The 20,442-nt window shown below is 35.1% G+C and overlaps 2 protein-coding genes across 4 annotated transcripts; one reads left to right on the top strand and one right to left on the bottom strand.

Moving 5' to 3' along the window:
* Window positions 1-1,723: 1,723 nt before the first annotated feature.
* On the top strand, window positions 1,724-3,213 carry LOC147077033 (uncharacterized). The gene is made up of 2 exons (XM_085940973.1): window positions 1,724-2,365; window positions 3,061-3,213. Exons 1-2 carry the CDS (start codon window positions 1,724-1,726, stop codon window positions 3,211-3,213), a joined length of 795 nt encoding a protein of 264 aa, XP_085797099.1.
* Window positions 3,214-14,239: 11,026 nt separating this feature from the next.
* Window positions 14,240-16,608, bottom strand: LOC147077032 (uncharacterized). Of its 3 annotated transcripts, XM_085940668.1 has the most exons (5): window positions 16,566-16,608; window positions 16,413-16,474; window positions 16,040-16,176; window positions 15,580-15,765; window positions 14,240-15,488 (listed from the first exon to the last, which is right to left on the bottom strand). In XM_085940668.1, the coding sequence occupies exons 2-5, from the start codon at window positions 16,462-16,464 to the stop codon at window positions 14,874-14,876; spliced, it is 990 nt and encodes a 329-aa protein (XP_085796794.1). In that variant the 5' UTR covers window positions 16,465-16,474; window positions 16,566-16,608; the 3' UTR covers window positions 14,240-14,873. The 3 variants fall into 3 exon arrangements, with proteins under 3 accessions (XP_085796794.1, XP_085796795.1, XP_085796793.1); XM_085940669.1 differs by lacking the exon at window positions 16,566-16,608 and having other exon boundaries at window positions 16,381-16,429; XM_085940667.1 differs by lacking the exon at window positions 16,566-16,608 and having other exon boundaries at window positions 16,040-16,474.
* Between the last annotated feature and the right edge of the window lie 3,834 nt (window positions 16,609-20,442).

Below are 20,442 nucleotides of genomic sequence, written 5' to 3'. Positions count from 1 at the left end.
ATGGTCATAGTTGCGGAACTTTCCATTGTTTATGTTGGTTTTTGTATAATGTCATAAATATTTTAATTGATTTATTTTTGTATTTTATTTATTGACAGACCGACGTGGATTTTAAAGCACCTTATATGTTTGAGAGACATCCCGCACACTTTGGTGTAATTGATGTTTACGAAAAAGACATTAAACAGGAAGTAGCATTTGGTTTTGCAAAAGAAGTCCGCCTAAGAATAAACAGAGCATCATTTTATGATACAAATTTTGTTTGTGACGTGTGTTACCTGTTTTTTTCATCTGTGGACATTTTGAAGCACCATAAACGTATGCACGATGCGTCGAAATTCGACAATGATTCACAGGTACACGATATATTCATACATTCTCATTTGATTATTGTTGGAAAATAATGTATTGTATATTTCCTTCTTCTGATACGTTTATTTATAATATGCAAACAAATATTTTTATTTGTAATACACAATCTAAACTTCATTACCAATCCAGTTCTGATACTGATGTCCGTATTTTTATTGTATTCGGACGTAGATGGAAAATATTCTTCGCCTATTTACAAATGTCTTTATTTTCAGAAGCGAGAAAATTGTCTTATTACTATTAAGTCTGAGAATGATGATAAGGTAGTCGTCGTCAAAGAGGAATTTGTTGACAGCGCAATCAGCAAAATCAATATTGAGTATCCTCAACCTGGCTGCTCCGATCCACAATACAGGTCATTATATCAGGTACGTTCAATTAAAAAGAATGTTTTTTAACCATGAGAGAACTTTAAATTATTGTAAATAATAGCTCATGCTTATGCACATCTTCTTGCGAAAATGGTTTCGGGCATGTGCCGACCACAGCTGTTTTTAATGATGGCAATTCGGATCACTTTTTTACGATCACAGCTGGCCGTATATGACGAATAACACACGGAAACACACGAACAATATTCACCTCCAATGGGTCAATTGTTGGTGGTTTAACAGCATAAACCAGTGACTTCCACGAATCCCCAAAGAAAATTGTCAAATCGCATGACCCTGAAAGTCAATTGACAAATCCGTTTCTTTAAATAAACTTATCACCAATTAATTATGATATCTCAGCGTTTATTAACGATCATTTTATTGACTCAGTATTTTAAACATAAATGTCAAAAAGAATGCGCGAAAGAGTGTCAAATTGGTTTAACATGTTTATCTTTGCAAAAAAATACCTATCATTTACAACAATTACATTTCCTGGCAAAATCAAAACATAGTGGGTATTCATATAACATTAGGGACACAATCGTATTTTATTTATTTTTATTTTCTGGAAATGTATATACCAACCCTTTTTGTAGGTTTCTACCAAGCTCACAGTTCGCCATAGTAGACCACTGAACGTTGTCAAAAAGAATACAGCTGACAATATCTTGGCCAAACACGAAATAGCCCATGCAGCCCAAAAAATCAAAAATACGATGATGCAGCATTCAGAGATAACTATAGATGAGCAGGACGTCAAAGCAGAGATCCTATTGTATTTACCGAAGGTGGTTCGAATTAAGTTGACAAGAGTAACATATTTTCCACGTAACTTTATTTGCAAAGATTGTTGTGGAGTGTTTGAATCGGTACAATATCTAAACAATCACTACATTTCATGCATCAAGCATCAGCTTAAGTCAGATAAGGACACTGGTGAAAAACTTGTTGAATGCAATATTCGCTCGATTGAAATGTCGAAGCGGGGTAGGCACACGGTACGTACGAGTGAAAAACATCATTGCGATGTATGTTTCAAAAAATTCACATTTATAAGTAATCTCAAACAACATAAGATGACACATAGTTGCGATAAACCACATCAATGTAATGTGTGTTTCAAAAAATTCACACGAATTGGTATACTTAAGCGACATAAAATGATTCATACTGGTGAGAAACCACATCAATGCGATATATGTTTACAAAAATTTCGACAAATTTTTAGTTTCAAACTACATAAAATGACCCACACTGGTGAAAAACCTCACCAATGCGATGTATGTTTTAAGAAATTCATTCGACTCGGTGATCTAAAAACACATAAAATGACACACAATGATGAAAAACCACATAAATGCGACGTATGTTTAAAAACATTTGTAAGGATTAGTCAACTCACAATGCATAAAATTACACACAATGATGTACAACCACATCAGTGCAATGTATGTTTAAAAACATTTGTTAGTATTAGCCAACTCACAAGACATGAATTGACGCACACTGGTGAAAAACCGCATCAATGTGATATATGTTTTAAGAAATTCCTACGAATAAATAATATCAAACAACATAAAATGACACACACTGGCGAGAAACCACATCCATGCGATGTATGTTTTAAGAAATTTACTCGACTCGGTAATCTAAAAACACATAAAATGAAACACACTGGTGAAAAACCGCATCAATGCGATGTATGTTTTAAAAAATTCATACAAATAAGTAATCTCAAAAGACATAAAACGACACACAATAATGAAAAATCGATGTAATGTATGTTTTAAAAAAATCCTACAAATTAGTAAGTTGCTGAATATCGCACACCGACCAAAGAGCATGACGTTGTCATATTAGTCCGACTAAGCTATTTTAGATTTGTTTTATTTAATTTTCCGCATCCGACTGATGTTTAGTATCAAATTTAGCAATCTCGTATGTTAAATGTCTGTGTTAAGTCCAATTTAAATTGAAAATGTCGATATATTTTGATTCATGTGTAGTCCAATCTAAATTGGTTTACTCATTTATCTGGTGAAGGTAAGACATTATATAAATTAAATTAATTTTGCTACAGCATTTCTGGAACATTACTGTTTCTTTATGCTGTGTGTTGACTAAACGCGAATTGTTTATTTATAAAAGTGATCGCTATAAAGTCATGACTGCTAGTGATATTTTGGCAAACATCATTTTGATGAGAATAAAGGACACAAAAATGCACGTCCTCAGGAAAAACCAATCCGGGTTTCTACCTAATCGAGCGTGTGCAGACCAAATCCACAACCTTCGATGTCTTCTCCAGCAGAGCCATGAGCTGAACAATCCGATGACTTGCTGCTTTGTAGATTATGAGAAGGCTTTCGACAGTCCGCACCGCTCCTCCCTTTGGATGATACTGGGAGTATACGGGATTCCCCCCCAAGATCATTGCCATGATCAAAAACCTGCACGAGAATAGCGAATGCTGTGTCAGAATTGAAGACACTGTCACGGAATGGTTCGGGGTCACGACCGGAGTCAGACAGGGTTGTGTCCTTGCACTGTTTCTCTTTATCATTCTCTTTGACTTAATAGTATGAAAGTCAATAGCACCCGACCGAGGCATACCTGTTACCCCCACGGTGAAACTATGCAACCTGGAATACGCCGATGATGCTTTCCTATTCGACAACTCAATCGAAAGCATTCAAGAGACAATCGACAGGTTGAATAACAACTCCTATCGCGTTGGTTTGAAAATCAACGCGAAGAAAACCAACGTCTTGTGCAATAGCACCTGTCCTAATCCAGATTTCCCTCTGATTAGCGATAGACAAAACATCGAGAGCGTTGACAGCTTCAAGTACCTGGGGGTACACATCACGGGAGATGGCATTTTGCAGAAAGAGCTCGCTATCTGAATGGCAATGGCTGGAGCAACATTCAACTTGATGCAAAATGTCTAGGACTCACGATTGTACTCGGTCAAAACCAAATGCCGCCTATTCGACGCTTGCATTCTGACAGTGCTGCTTTACGGTAGCGAATCATGGCACCTTACGTAGGCTCAGAGCAACCGTATACTGAGCTTCGAAAACAGATGTTTGCAACGAATACTGGGTGTGCGGTGATATGACTTTAGGAGCAACGAGGAGTTAAGAGAACGCACCAAGCAGCCTCTCATCACGCTGAAAGTCGACGTTGGACCTGGCTCGGCCTAGTGCTGCGGATGCCAGAAGAGAACTTTAACCTGGCTTGCCTGTTCTTCAAGCCGACCGGATTCCGGTGACCTGGAAGGCCGCTAAATACAATCTAACAGAGTGTATACGGTGGAGCTACGAGATGCTGGTTTGACCTGAAACGAAGCAAAAAGAGTGGCGAGCGACAGGGATTCTTGGAGGCGCCGCGTGGTGTCAATATGCTCCAGCTAAGGGGCGGATAAGGCTAAAGAAAGAAACTAGTGATATGCTTATAATGTTAATTGTGCTCCCATTTACAAGATTTTGTATCTTACTTATTTTTAATAACGACTACCTACATAAATAACATAATAAAATATGCCAAAATGTTGTACAATATTTTTGTAATTTATTGTTCACCATAGTGAACTAAATTAAACAGGATTAAAAATGTAATAAATAAAGCTTTGTTCAATCAGAAACAACACAGCATCGATATCTCATTTCATAATAATTTAATTTTAAAGCTCTGCTCAAACATTGCATCCTAAACATCACCAGTCGCCACTGGCTAATCTCATCAAAATTGACTTGATTGACTGAAACAAAGTGTTTTGTCTTATGATTTATTTATTTATCGTCGTTTCATCGGTCAATTCAAATTACAGTACTAATATATGTTTTACACTCGAGTTACATGCGAGCATCACGGGTTGATAAGATAACTGAGATAAACAGAGGTCCATTTACCTGGAACACCCAATGTTAAAACTCCAACTTTTTTTGCGTGCATTTGTTTGTGCATCGTTAGTGCACGTGTGTGCACGACTTTTTTTCGTTTGTGCACCTATAATAACCGAAAAATTACAATTTCAAATTGGGTGTTCCAGCTAAACGTTGGGTCACCCAATGTTGAAATTTCAATTTTTTTCTTGTGCATTCGTTTGTGCATCGTTAGTGCACGTTTGTGCACGCGTTTTTTTCGTTTGTGCACGCACATTAAGAGGGTTATTCGCATTTCAATTTAGGTGAACCAGCTAAATGCTGGATACTTGTGTCACTTAACATGTGTTTTTCCTTAAATTTAAATTGTAAACACTTGTGCGTTGGTAGTGAACGTTAGTGCACGATTTTGTTTTGCTTTTTCACCTATATTCAGCGCGCTTTTTAATTTTAAAGTTTGTATGCAAAACCTGACTCGGTGGGTTTAAAAAAATATTTTGTAGTGAAATCTTTTGTTGCATAGCTAGTGCGCAATTCTGCATACTGTTTTATTTTTTTTCTCATATAGTGCGTGAGTTATTCGTTATGAAATATTTGATGAACGTTAAGTAGAACCACCCAACAAACTTTTTTAACTTTTTATTAAGTCATCAATTTGTCTATTATTGGCTTACGTTTGTGCACGTGCTTTTTTTGTTTTATCGATTATATCGTGAGAGATATTATTTTTTTAAATTTAGTGACTTGATACTTGAACCATTAAATTTGCCTTAATTTTTTTTGTTAAGTGCATCCGATTAGGTTAATTTATGTAAACCTTTAGCACGATTTTTAAAATTTTTATCTCTTATATTAAGCTAGTAATTAGATTTTGAGTGGCCGTCAAGTTTAAAAACCAAACATTTTTTTTCCACATTTTTTAAATGCACACCTTTGAGTAATTTAATTACATGATTTTTCATGAAGTTTTTCTTGTTTTTCCATTTAAATTACGCGAAAAATTCGCATTTTTCCATTTTCACTAAGTACCCTGTCAAAATGTCCTGAACAAAAACGACCGCATCCGTTTGGAACATCCAGTCAAAAGAGTCTCCTCAAAATAGCTAAAACGGTGTAAGGCTCACTAAATATGTCGGTTTATAATAGACTACCTCAAAATTGACAATTTGATTACACAAAAGTGTCAAAATTACAAAATCATTCAACTTTCCTAACATTTATCTATTTATTTAAGATTTTGAATGGATCAATGTCAGTTTCATAAGGAAAAATGCAGTAAATTATATAATTATACTTACCTACTGTTTTTTAAAATGATCTGTAATAAAAATTAATATCGTTAAGTTATTAGAATACAATTAGGTATGCATACTTTTGAAAAATGCAATATGTTTTTATGCAACGATATTTTCTTCAAAAGATAATATTGGAATGACATTTATATTTTTTTTATATAAAGGGGTTAACTTGCAGGCACTTAACTCTTCCTAATAATATTTGCATCTTCTTTTTCTTTGTTTCTCCAGGTGGTGCAACGTAAAGTATGCTTGTAGTTCTGGTAGGTGTTATGTTAGGAGAGAAGTGTTAGTCACTTCATATTATGCTATCCAGAATCGATATCAAATAAAGTTTTGTAGGTTCTTTAAAAAGTTATTGCCTCTGACGGCTTCGACAATTAATTGTTTCACGCAAATGGTTTTCTTTTGAATGTGTGTGTTTATTAGTTCTTAAACAACGTACCTACTTACATATCTGTTTACATTTATATTTAAACTCATCACGATTATGAGTTTTTAAATGACATATTTGTTTAGGTACTACTTTCAAAATAAAATTCATCACACGCAAATGGTTTTTCTCCTGTTTCGTTTTATGAGCGTTAAGATAATTTTGTGCCAAGCCTCCGTATAAGTAGTCAATTTATTTAAAAGGTTATTCACCATTTTGTATCTTTACATATGTTTGAAGATTACTCCGTCGCGAGCATCCAAATGAACATACATTTATTTTCATTTATAAGATTTTTCACGAGTATGTTATATATAATATGTACATATTCATTTCATGTCTTTTATGACAACAAAGTCGTACGCATTTATATGAATATACATCGAATTTTAAAGGTTTTTCACCAGAATTTGTCGTTTGTTAGTTTTTAAGATGACTTAGTTGCGAGCATCTATATGAACATACATTGCATTTATAAGGTTTTTCACCATCCACCAAAAATGGCCGCGCGGCTTAAGCGTTGGCATATTGCGTCAAGGGTCCCTAGTTCCTATCCTCGGTCCGGCAAGTACGCATATTATTCGCGAAAATCTATATGAACATACATTGCATTTATTAGATTTTTCATCGGAATGTGTCATTTTGTGTCTTTTAAAACTTTAATTTGCGAGCATCTATATGAACATAAATCGCATTCGTTAGTGTTTTCACCAGTATTGTCATTCCACATGTTTTAAGACTACTAGGTTTTTTAAATGACTTATTTGATTACATTTCAAAGTCATCACTCATTACACGCAACTGGTTTTTCTCCTGAATGTGTAAGTTCATAAGTTCTTTCATTGAATAAGTTCATGTTATTTGAATATGTTTCTGATAATTCTTCCATATAGGTATCCATATCTTATTCCATATCTTTCATAAGGTTTTTGAACACTTTTTTTTGTCATCTTATGTATTTTTAAACTAGCGAGCATCGTCCCCTTATTGCAGAACTAGCCTAACTGATTTTTGGACATTTTACAGGAGAGCACTTTTAAACTTTATTTCGTCATTAATTTGAAAATTGTAAATATAAAAAAATTGATTTAAATATATGATAATGCATTGGTTAAATGCTTTGTTTATGTGAAAAAAAAATACCAAAAAGTATATTCTGTCACATATTTTATGCAGATAGGCTACTTTTGCACTACAGTATTTGAAATCAGCACTATCTTATTTGAGTTAAGCTTGTTCTGCATAACTATTAGGATATAGTTGTACTACAATAATTCAGATCAGAACTATCTTAATTGAGTTAAGGTATTTGAACATAAGGCAATAAAAAATGGTACCTTAAGCGCATTAGGAAGTTAGGCTAAATTTGTATAGCACTACAAAATAAAAATTAAATCTCACGACATAGTTTTTTTATTCACAAAATCTACCAAACACTTCAATGAACATGGGTACTTATAATATACTGTAGTTATTAAGGAAAGTTAAAGTTCAAGAAGTTATATAAATGAAAAGGCAATAAAACCTATTACTCATAAGCACTATTTTTAATTTAATCACTGTCGGTTTCATCCCTATTCACTTCTTGTGGTGAGGTGATCAGTCCTGTATAGAAAGAATGGTAGTCAACAGGGATTATTTTCTCCGGGCAAAGATACATTAGGTCACAATTTTTTAGCTTAGCTATTGGTATGACCGAACTTCTTACTGGCATCAATTTGAAGTCAGTTATCTTTTGAATTAGTGGTCCACGGCTACGCTCAGCTGTATTAACTGGTGCAGGCGAATCTTCAAAGTTGTACTCGATTTGGAGTGTGTGTGGATTTTCTGGCATTACTGAGATTCGTTTTATCTTTTGCCAAGAAAATTTGATTCCACGTTCATCCTAATCCCAATTTTTGGTTGTTGATTTCAAGCAATGTAGGTCTCTTCCTACATGCTGATCGTGCTATTGAATACCACTAGCTCGGTGTATATACTGGTATTTTCTTGGCAGCCCTTTCAATAACACTATGAATCGAATCAACTTCATTCTGCGTGTGACCTTTTTCTGAAAAGATATGTGTTATTTTACAAGAAAAATTGGCCGCACAGAACATGTATATACAGTACATGAAATGGATACAATTTTTTCCAGCACGATTATCTGAAAAAAATATGAATTCTTTTATCCCTTCCGATACCTGTTGTTTGATGAAATCAAAGACACAGCTTCCAAATTTCACACACTCCTCTCATTCCAATTGATCCATGCCACATAAAACAATGATCTTGTTGTGATCCTAGATCATGAATACTGAGATTGTATGTGGCATACTTTCGTTTATGTTTATAGTATAGTTGTGCGGCTTCTGCTCTGGGATTTGTAAGACTTGTTGCGCAATAGGAACGTTTTATTTAAGTTTGCCTGCTCCTTGACATTTATTTTAACTTTCGGGTAATTTCTTTATTTTTTAAATGAGGATCATAATATTCTGCTTTCATAATATCTTTTTCTTCATTACTGCTCTGCTCATATTTCAAGAAAAAGTCACACTGGTCCTTCTTCGGAGTAAAGAATAATTAAATTCATTACAAAATATGCCTCTATATGTAGGTACATTGAAGCAATGGCTACTGTCAAGCTTTTTCCTTCGTAGTCCTTTTTATATACGTCAAACATCTTTGTTATATTTAATGCTGCATCCAAGTACTGCTTTGTAGTCTTTTTTCGGCAATAATGGCTGCTTACTGTAGAAAAGCTGTTAATGTGATCCCTTACGTTTTGCTTCATGTGGTCGCTTACCGCAAATATCCTCTGCGACCCTCTGCTGTCATCAGCAACCGTGCTTGAATTAAGGTGGTATGAATTCTTTGCAGCAGTCTTAACCATTTGATAACGTATGCTCAATGAGTTTAAAAACAATTGGCATATTTTAATCTTGTTAAGATCTTCTGAAAGAAAATTTGAGTTGTCAGTCATTTTACGATGACTTCTTTCTCGACCTTCACTTATATCAATTGTAGTTCTTTTTTTTATTAAATTCAACGAAGCGGTTCACGTTGATTATTTATATCACCTAAATTCCAAAACTGATGAAATATTGCAACCCTCTGTTCTTGGGTAATTTTTATAGAACAACCAAATTTGCATGTTTGAGGAGAGGGTTCCTTCATTTGACGCTCACATATTACATTGTTTTTCCAGTTTATAAATTCGTTTCCAGAATTTCGCTACTTTTTTATTACATTTCTGCGCCACAGAGCTTCATTACGATGTCTTTTCCTAGTCTTTTTTTCCCTGCTTGACTTGAGTTATACACCTCTAGGACAGGTGCTGAAAGTCGATTTACAATATTACCTACCAATACCATTTGATGAGTTTTCATCACTGTGTGATGATAGTGAATGCTGTGGTGGTTCATAGTCTGATACACTGTCGGTAGAAAATGGGTCCACTTTCCCATCATTATCAAAGGAATCAGATGTCGAAAGAATCTCTTGATCATCCATAAAATTATTGCAAACCTTGTCGATGATTACAGAGTCTGAAAATATATACATCATTGAGCTAATGTGCGGGATAGAAGCAAATTGCAGTTCTTATTTCAGTCAAGAAAGTGTTTATTTTTGTTGTAAAAATGAACAATAAAACTCATAATTAGGTACCTCGTTGTTCTAATGTAAAGTGGGCCACTGTGGCACTGATTTCTCCTTCGTTATTTGGAGTCAGCGGGATCAATCGATTTGGTGTTGATTGAACTCCAGTCATGCCACTGATCTCGGTAGAAAATGTGTTAACTATCTCATCATCATCAACCGAATTAGATGTGGAAGGAGCCACTAGATGGTCCATAGAATAATTGCAATACTTGTCGGTAATTACAGCATCAGCGTAATTACGTTGGCAGTTGACATTGACAGCGAACTAGTACAAATAAATCCTAACTGCAATAGAAAGCGGCGATATTGCCAACGTGTAGGTGTACTTTTGCGTGCAGAACTAGCTTAACGTCAGTTAGGCTAATTTAGTTCCAAATTATGTTTAAGATTGAATTTAGGCTTGGAATGATCTAAACTGATAACATTTTTTATATTGATAATTCAGATACGCCTGTTCGGACTCCAAATAGAGAATCAAAAAAGGAATTTGTCTATCAAATAAAAAAAAAATCACAAAAAATCAGTTAGGCTAGTTCTGCAATAAGTGGACGATCTATATGTACACTGATCACATTTAGGTTCTTCGTCACAATGTGTTATTTCATGTTTTTTACGAGTATTGCTGGCACCATTCATTCTGCTCAGCAAGAAGCTGAAGGTCGAGAAGGCTTTAAAGTCTTGATCGCTCAAAGGATGACAAAATTTAAAAGTGGTCAAGATCCTCAGCCATGAGTATACAACCAAGGAGAGAGGAGAAGACAACTAATTTGCGAGCATCTATATGAACTTTCATAGCATTTATAAGGTTTTTATCAGTATTGCCATTTCAAATGTTTTAAGCTCACTAGGTATTTTTAAATTACATATTTGATTATATTGGAAATCAGATTCATCACACGCAAATGGCTTTTCTCCTGAATGTGTAAGTTCATAAGTTCTTTCATTGAATAAGTTCATGTTATTTGAATATGTTTCTGATAATTCTTCCATATACCTTCTGTTGAAAATAATGTAATTTCTATGCCATTTTACCATCATATTTACAAACTTATTTCGGAAGTCCTATATTATTTTAGCTCAACTATTGAAAAATAATAAAAATGTTAGGTAATAGTATTAGAAAGATTTTACCACAGCGTGTCATTAGTTAGATTCTTATCTATATTAAAACTGTAGACATCTTTACAGTCTTCTGATGTTGGTAAATTGAACGATCAAGAGTTACGTATAGCTGCTAAAGAAACTATGTTTTAAAAATCGGATGAACTTGATATTAATATATGGCAAACGTATATAAGTATAGACATCTTATCCGTTGTAAACTCAAAATACGTAAACTATCAACTTACCAACTTTTGGCAGCATCGTATCGAATACGTTGTTTAAGAACTCATAAACTTACACATTCAGGAGAAAAACCAGTTGCGTGTAATGAGTGATGACTTTGAAATGTAATCAATATGTCATTTATCAAACCCAGTAGTCTTAAAACATGTGGAATGACAATACTGGTGAAAACACTAACGAATGCGATTTATGTTCATATAGATGCTCGCAAATTAAAGTTTTAAAAGACACAAAATGACACATTCCGATGAAAAATCTAATAAATGCAATGTATGTTCATATAGATTTTCGCGAATAATATGCGTACTTGCCGGACCGAGGATAGGAACTAGGGACCCTTGACGCAATATGCCAACGCTTAAGCCGCGCGGCCATTTTTGGTGGATGGTGAAAAACCTTATAAATGCAATGTATGTTCATATAGATGCTCGCAACTAAGTCATCTTAAAAACTAACAAATGACAAATTCTGGTGAAAAACCTTTAAAATTCGATGTATATTCATAATTTATATGCGTACGACATTGTTGTTTTAAAAGACATGAAATGAATAAGTACATATTATATAGAACATACTCGTGAAAAATCTTATAAATGCAATGTATGTTCATTTGGATGCTCGCGACGGAGTAATCTTCAAACATATGTAAAGATACAAAATGGTGAATCACCTTTTAAATAAATTGACTACTTATACGGAGGCTCGGCACAAAATTATCTTAACGCTCATAAAACGAAACAGGAGAAAAACCATTTGCGTGTGATGAATTTAATTTTGAAAGTAGTACCTAAACAAATATGTCATTTAAAAACTCATTATCGTGATGAGTTTAAATATAAATGTAAACAGATATGTAAGTAGGTACGTTGTTTAAGAACTAATAAACACACACATTCAAAAGAAAACCATTTGCGTGAAACAATTGTCGAAGCCGTCAGAGGCAATAACTTTTTAAAGAACCTACAAAACTTTATTTGATATCGATTCTGGATAGCATAATATGAAGTGACTAACACTTCTCTCCTAACATAACACCTACCAGGAGGGCGATTCATGAATTTAGCACAAGTGACCAGTTGCACAACTATTACACAACTTGCTTCAACTTGCTTCAACCGTAGCATATTAAAAGTCGACCGCTGGATGTCACTAGGCCAGGCTTTGGTAGTACACATGCTTTGACGGTAGAGGCGCTCGCAACTTTCCGTTTGACATAATAAACGTCAGATTTTCAATTCGTATCATACGTAATATTGGAGAAAGCTGTTAATAAATTGTTATACATTTACCATTTATTACTACATATTACCGCTAAAATTATTATTTCGTGTTTCAATTCTCATTTAAGGAGGTGTTTATTGTGATTTTGTAATAGTTTGTCTGTAAAATATTGTTGTATCTTGTATTGAATATTCTAATAATGGAGACGTTTCTTTCTTTTAATTATCTACGTACGTTTTATATCGCAACGTTGACGGGTAAATACTGATTAAATATGATGTTATTAACATATTTTAGGTTATTTTACGCCCACAAAATGGAAGTCCCGCAGTCAGAATTCGGTAATCGAACGGATGCGTTCAAAATGACCGACAACTCGTTTGTAAAACGTTTTCGGTTATCGAAACGATTAGCAGATCGACTTATTACCAGGTTGGAAGAATTGATGGCACCTCCACCCAGATCTTCGGCATTAAGCATCGAAACTAAGGTGAGTGGTGGACTTTGATGTCTATTTATATAGGTAATGAAAAAAATATTAAATGTTTGTCGCTTAACATTGTTTCTTGTGTGTAGGTTTTAGCCACACTTCGGTTCTTGGCGACTGGAAATTATCAAACGGGTGTCGGCGATGAGCACACAGTTATGATAAGCCAAGCATCTGTCAGCAGAGCCGTTCAAGAAGTGACGATGGCCATTGATGACCATTTGTTGAACGAATGGGTGCTATTCCCTTCTGAAAATTTGGAGCCTATGAAACAAGAGTGAGTACTTATATAAAATAATTAATTATCTACACGTAAATTATCATTTGTGCCAAATTTAAAAAAAATTTAATGTTTACTTGTTTTCAGATTTTACAACAAATACGGTTTCCCGGGTGTATCGGGGGCCATCGACTGCACACATGTGGCAATTGTTGCTCCACCTGCCAATGATCCTCTTCGCCCGGAGTATATCTACGTCAATAGAAAACTATATCACTCTATCAATGTGCAATTGGTAAGCTAACTATTCAAATTAATTAAAATATTATATACAGCAAAATATTGCATAAATTTGTCTAATCCTATTTAATCTCCTTTCTCGTTAGGTATGTGATGCAAAGTTGCGCATTCTTAACGTGAATGCACTGTTTCCGGGCAGCACCAACGACGCTCACATTTATAAAATGTCTGAAATTGGGACTGTCATGGAATTTATCCATAGGCAACATCCTACGACATGGCTGCTCGGTAAGTAAAATAGGTACTCTATATTTATTGTAGAAGCCACAATAAAAAAAGATTTTTTGTGAATTTGCTGACCCAATATTCAATTACCCATCTATTTGATCACCGGTTTTCACAAAACAGTCTCTTACGTTACCTCTTAGGAATAACCTGGAAATAAGGCAGCGAAGTATCTATCAGTAACTATAAATAAATACCACATGAGTTAAGACGCCTCAATAGCTCATCAAAAATAAAATAAGTAAAAAAACTGTGAAGTTATGAGGTTTTCATATCTTGACGCCGATATGCATCGGACACATACTTAAAAATCAAAACTATGATTCTGTTACTCTATGTTAATATTAGAATATTTGAATATTCTTGTGAAATATGAAAGCAATAAAAAAAATGATTATTTCATATACTTTGGAATTTTATTTCATCCTGTCTCAAAAAATGATTTATGTACACAATCATTAGCACAATTCACTAAATTTAATATAGTTTTGCGTAAAATTTGCATTTTCAAGATACTTATTATAATATCAAACAAAATACACTATGCTGGCACACATAAACACTCTTTAAACAATTCCTTAGAAATATTTTATAGACTAATTATACATAGTAATTATACGCACAAAATATGAAATTTAATATAGGTTTGCATAAAATTTGCAAATTTTCAAGACACTTATTATAATAATAACAAACAATATAAGGCTGGAAAAATCACAGATGCAGACACACATAAATACTCATTAAACAATTCCATTTAAATAAATCACTGCATTGAAACAGAACTAGACAAATTATTGGTTTTTCATAAGGATACTGACATGAATGTATACTTTGAAATAGATTTCTTTTGAGTATTTACATGAAAAAACTGTTTTGAGACAAATATAAAATAATGTTTCACAGTTGATTGTAAACAGGTGAAATCATACATCGTTTAAAATGTAACAAGGATCACTTATACTGATATACACGATGCTGTAAAATTTTATTTTATATTCGGCTCAACACGGTAATTATGATTCAGTGAAACCCCCGAAATAGCAACAACCACCCCAAAGAAGCGATTACGGTGCATAGCCGAGATTGTCAATTTTTGCACCTAGCATTAATATTAGTGCGCTCAACTCTGACTTGGCTGCACCGATCAGAGCCGCAGTCTCTGACTTGGCTGCACCGATCAGAGCCGCAGTCTCTGACTTGGCTGCAATGATCAGAGCCTGCGTGTCTGACCTGGTTGCAATGCCGAGAGCCACCATGTCAGACCTGAGCGCAGCAACGTTGATGGTCAGCAACTCTACGGCGGCATTCAACACGGGCACCGGACCCATTGTCTGCGTTGCCACAGAAGTTTGTGACAACGAGAGCCTGTGGGCTCTCACTGTTGCTGGGAAGACAGCACTGCCTTCACTTGTAGCAGCATGGGCTCTTGTGAAAGCAGCACTGTCTTCCAGTGCAACAGTTTGAGCCGTGAGCCGTGGTGTCGCAGAGATTGCACATTCGGGGGTTGTCATCATATCTGCATCTGATGATGATTCAGAATATGCTGTAGTAGGTACAGTAAGAGGGGTTGCGGTGAGTGCCACCTCCATGCTGCTGGTGCTGGGTTGGATGATCCACCGCTGGGGCTCCGACGTTGATGCGACGTTGACACAGACGCGACCCAAAATTTCCTGTGGTACCTGTGAATTAAATGTTATCACCATAAGTAAACGTGCGACGGGTGAACCCTTTTATACTGTTAATCAATATAGAATTACATGAATGACCTACCCCCCCAGTGTAATTGCCCTGTCTACCTTGCTCCCCAGTAACTGTAAATGGCACTATTAGAGCCATAATTCGCTGCTGGAGAGCAGACAGCCGGATTCTACAGGGCGGGCCGCCTCCTGTCTTCCTCTGGGAGATCAGGATTTTGGCCATTTTGGCCCGCGTGTTCCGCCTCGTGTCTTGCCATACCTGTAAACAATAATAATTAGAAATTTTCAATTTCAACAATATTACTAACGATCTAGTACTATTTACAGCAGTGACATTTGGGATGCTTTCAAAAGATGTGGTTTAATTTATGAAAACATTTCTTACTTGAACTTGCTATCTATAGCTACCTATGGTGGATTTATGTGGAGAGTAAGATATTTTGTAAAATAATATTGGATAGGTTGTTGACACAGTCCATTATATTTAAATAAATAATAATTTTTACCAATACTAGTAATAAATAGTAAATCACCTTTTTCCACCGTCTGTGGGATTTTGTAGCACCGCCCAAACAAGCATTTAATTGCTCCGACAGTTCTGTCCACAACCTCTCCATGTCGAGGCTGGTGAACTGCCCGGTGAGCCTTCCGGCGACGAGGTCTGGATGCACTACGGAAAATATGGTAATGTTATAGTATTCCATATCATTGCGGTTAAGCTGGTTTGAGTTACAGTAAGTTATGGTTTGGTTTTTAGTCTCATAAAACGAGGTCATTACACAATTATAAGTATGTCATAATAATGACACAGGCTATGTCTCGAACTGTGTTAATTCCACATGCTGGCATAACTTTAGTAGGCTACATTTCTTACGAGTATTGAATAAAAACGTGGTAGCTACTGACATTCCATGAATTCTACCAATTGCTCCATCTGGTGGCTATTTGCCGCTGGCATTTTGTTAATTCTGTAAAGGAATAAATAAATACACTTTTAGTATGATTCCTACATATTATTTTATAAAAGAAACAGTATATTTGAAAACAAATCTGACTTACCGACGTATCTGTTCTTATGAAAGTTTTTGCGCGCGAGAAATAGCTGTCAGATGTGGGCATAGACAAAAAAACTCTTAGGCGATCATAAATGTACGCCCGTTTTTGGCAATTATTAGGTTGCATTATTGGACACAGGAAGGAACAGTGTGCTTCTGTCGAAGCATCACTATCCAATTATGACTACTCACACTACTCACGTCGGCCATGCTAAATTCATGAATCGCCCTCCAGAACTACAAGCATACGTTGCACCACCTGGAGAAACAGAGATAAAAAAGATGCAAATATTATTAGGAAGAGTTAAGTGCCTGCAAGTTAACCCCTTTATATAAAAAAAATATAAATGTCATTCCAATATTATCTTTTGAAGAAAATATCGTTGCATAAAAACATACCTATTGCATTTTTCAAAAGTATGCATACCTAATTGTATTCTAATAACTTAACGGTATTTATTTTTATTACAGATCATTTAAAAAAAAATAGGTAAGTATAATTATATAATTTACTGCATTTTTCCTTATGAAACTGACATTGATCCATTCAAAACCATAAATAAATAGATAAATGTTAAGAAAGTTGAATGATTTTGTAATGTTGACACTTTTGTGTAATCAAATATCAATTTTGAGGTAGTCTATTATAAACCGACATATTTAGTGAGCCTTACACCGTTTTGGCTATTTTGAGGAGACTCTTTTGACTGGATGTTCCAAACGGATGCGGTCGTTTTTGTTCAGGACATTTTGACAGGGTACTTAGTGAAAATGGAAAAATGCGAATTTTTCGCGTAATTTAAATGGAAAAACAAGAAAAACTTCATGAAAAATCATGTAATTAAATTACTCAAAGGTGTGCATTTAAAAAATGTGGAAAAAAATGTTTTGTTTTAAAACTTGACGGCCACTCAAAATCTAATTACTAGCTTAATATAAGAGATAAAAATTTTAAAAATCTTGCTAAAAGTTTACATAAATTAACCTAATCGGATGCACTAAACAAAAAAAATTTAAGGCAAAATTAATAGTTCAAGTATCACGTCACTAAATTTTAAAAAATAATATCTCTCACGATATAATCGATAAAACAAAAAAAGCACGTGCACAAACGTAAGCCAATAATAGACAAATTGATGACTTAATAAAAAGTTAAAAAAATTTGTTGGGTGGTTCTACTTAACGTTTATTAAATATTTCATATAGAATAACTCACGCACTATATGAGAAAAAAAAAAAAAGTATAAAGAATTGCGCACTAGCTATGCAACAAGAGATTTAACTACAAAATATTTTTTTAAACCCACCTAGTCAGGTTTTGCAGACAAACTTTAAAATTAAATAGCGCGCTGAATGTAGGTGAAAAAGCAAAACAAAATCGTGCGCTAACGTTCACTACCAACGCACAAGTGTTTACAATTTAAATTTAAGGAAAAACACGTCATGTTTAGTGACACAAGTATCAAGCATTTAGCTGGGTCACCCAAATTGAAATGCGAATAACCCCCTTAATGTGCGTGCACAAACGAAAAAAACGCGTGCACAAACGTGCACTAACGATGCACAAACGAATGCACTCGAAAAAAGTTGAAATTTCAACATTGGGTGACCCAACGTTTAGCTGGAACACCCAATTTAAAATTGTAATTTTTCGGTTATTATAGGTGCACAAACGAAAAAAAATCGTGCACAAACGTGCACTAACGATGCACAAACAAATGCACGCAAAAAAAGTTGGAGTTTTAACATTGGGTGTTCCAGGTAAATGGACCTGATAAACAGGCATGAACATTTTTATATAATAGCAAAAGCTTTTACTTAATTACAAATAACAACCAATATAACAAGAAAGTAATATGTGCTTATGTAGATATTAAAGTAAAATGATAAATACAATAAAATTATAAATTCAACCTATTAAACACGCCCACAATTATGATATAGGTTAATAAAAAAAATAAAATAAGTTATTCGCATGACACACAACATCATGAAACATCGTATCCGTCCTTGCGACGGGGTATCATGAAGCCGTACAGTTACGAGTGATATGGTGGGAACATGAAAATTAATATTTGCCAGTACTGTATTTTAAACGGATTGTAAATGAACCCACGAAGAAATAGAAAGAAATGATTAAAAAAAAAACAATCACTCTTTGGATGGACAAGGATTGCTTTGATAGCATAACCAGAAGAAAACTAGCTGGGAAAGTCATTTTAGTATCATTATCATAAGGGAAAAATCCGTCAGTATGTCCTTAAGTAGAGAAATTTTTGTGGACTCAATGCAACTTAATTGCGTGGACGGACCTGTTAAGACTCCAAATAATGCTGGCATATTCAAGAATACTCACACAAATATGATGACACGTATGATATACGTAGCACTCGGACGTTTTCAAGTGATCTTGAAACCCTCATAACAATAGAAAGCGTTTTGCTAGATCTAGTATTGGCTGATTGATAGTGAACTTTGCGTCATACAATACACCCAAATCTTTTACCTCAGTTTCCCTACGCAATATTAAACCAGACAATGTGTACAGAAAAAATAAGCTGTGCCTTGAACGACTTAACGAAATAATATTACCTACATAATTTGGAGGTAGCAAATTCAAATTTATTCAAAATAGAACATTACGAAACAGCATCTAGATCAGACTGCATCATGGCTTTAATCGTTCAAAAAGGTTAAAGACTGTCTGCGAATAACAAACAAGAAGAAATGGGTAGATATAGCTTTGACAATATAATCGAAATATAATATAGAAATATAAATTAATAAATAAATTTGGGCGAAGATTTGAGCCTTGAGGAATAGCAGAGTTTGTTCTAAAACTCCGCGATTCATTCCCATGGTAGGTAATCAACAAATTGGCGACGATGGTGTGCTGAATATTGTACAAAATAGAGGCATAAATTATTGTTCATAGGGAAAAGGAAACGTATTAGTACGTAGTATTTGATAAAAATGACATTATAAGGGTAAAAGTAGGTACTTTCTTAATAAATTCGTAAGGGTTCGTTGTGTTATCTAAGGTGTAACTATGGCGAAACCTGAGCTCGTGCCTGGCTCAGCACAATAGCTCACTGTACACTGATTGAGTCACGGAAAGCCGTGTATACCGTTGTCAGGCCAAGCAAGACTACTATGCTGAGTCATGATTGATGTTTCATAACTGATGATTCTAGGCCGTGTATCGCCTTATATAGTAAACTAGGCGACCCTGTCCTTGCCGTCCAGCTGATAAGGCCGGTGCGCTTCGGTGGGGAACCGCCGATAGTAAGAACGCGCTGTGGTGGGGTCGCCCACGTTGACTGTAGGTGACGACCGATGTGCGACCAAGAAAGTATTCGGAGACCCCGCGCTATAATCTCCCCCTCTGGATCTGATAAGCGTCCGCTGAAGATCCAGAATCTGACTGTCGATGTTTGTTCTAGGTTGATCCTTTCTTCGGTCATCGGTTGAATCATTCTCGTTGATGTGTTCGATTATCCTGAACACAGTCGCTGTTGTGATGAATGCTTCCACTTGGCTGCTATCATTGTTTCCATCGTATTTCGCCGTACATTGCGCAAAACTTCCATGCTTTGCGTCTTTTGTCAGCTCCTTTATCAAATCTTTAAACTGTGCGTTTGTGAAATTTACGGTCGCCATTGTTACTTTCGGCCACTAGTTGGGCGCCAATTTATAAGGGTAAAAGTAGGTACTTCCATAATAAATTCGTAAGGGTTCGTTGAGTTGTTGAAGGTGTAACAATGGCGAAACCTGAGCTCGTACCTGGCTCATCACAATAGCTCACTGTACACTGATAGAGTCACGGAAAGCCGTGTATACCGTTGTCAGAGTAAGCAAGACTACTATGCTGAGTCAGGGCC

Source organism: Rhyacophila brunnea, unplaced genomic scaffold (assembly GCF_057557595.1).
Source record: "Rhyacophila brunnea isolate RB1 unplaced genomic scaffold, BYU_Rbru_1.0 scaffold_13, whole genome shotgun sequence".
In the NCBI taxonomy this organism is placed as follows: domain Eukaryota; kingdom Metazoa; phylum Arthropoda; class Insecta; order Trichoptera; family Rhyacophilidae; genus Rhyacophila; species Rhyacophila brunnea.
Note: the sequence above shows the minus strand (reverse complement) of the source record. Positions and strands in the feature narration are given on the sequence as shown.

Coding starts and splice junctions, on each gene's coding strand:
- LOC147077033 (XM_085940973.1), top strand. CDS start 1,724: ATGTCGAAGCGGGGTAGGCACACGGTACGTACGAGTGAAAAACATCAT. Junction 2,366..3,060: donor AGAAACCACATCCATGCGAT/GTATGTTTTAAG, acceptor CTTCTCCAGCAG/AGCCATGAGCTGAACAATCC.
- LOC147077032 (XM_085940667.1), bottom strand. CDS start 16,282: ATGACCTCGTTTTATGAGACTAAAAACCAAACCATAACTTACTGTAAC. Junction 15,766..16,039: donor CCCACAGACGGTGGAAAAAG/GTGATTTACTAT, acceptor TATTGTTTACAG/GTATGGCAAGACACGAGGCG. Junction 15,489..15,579: donor AGGGCAATTACACTGGGGGG/GTAGGTCATTCA, acceptor TTTAATTCACAG/GTACCACAGGAAATTTTGGG.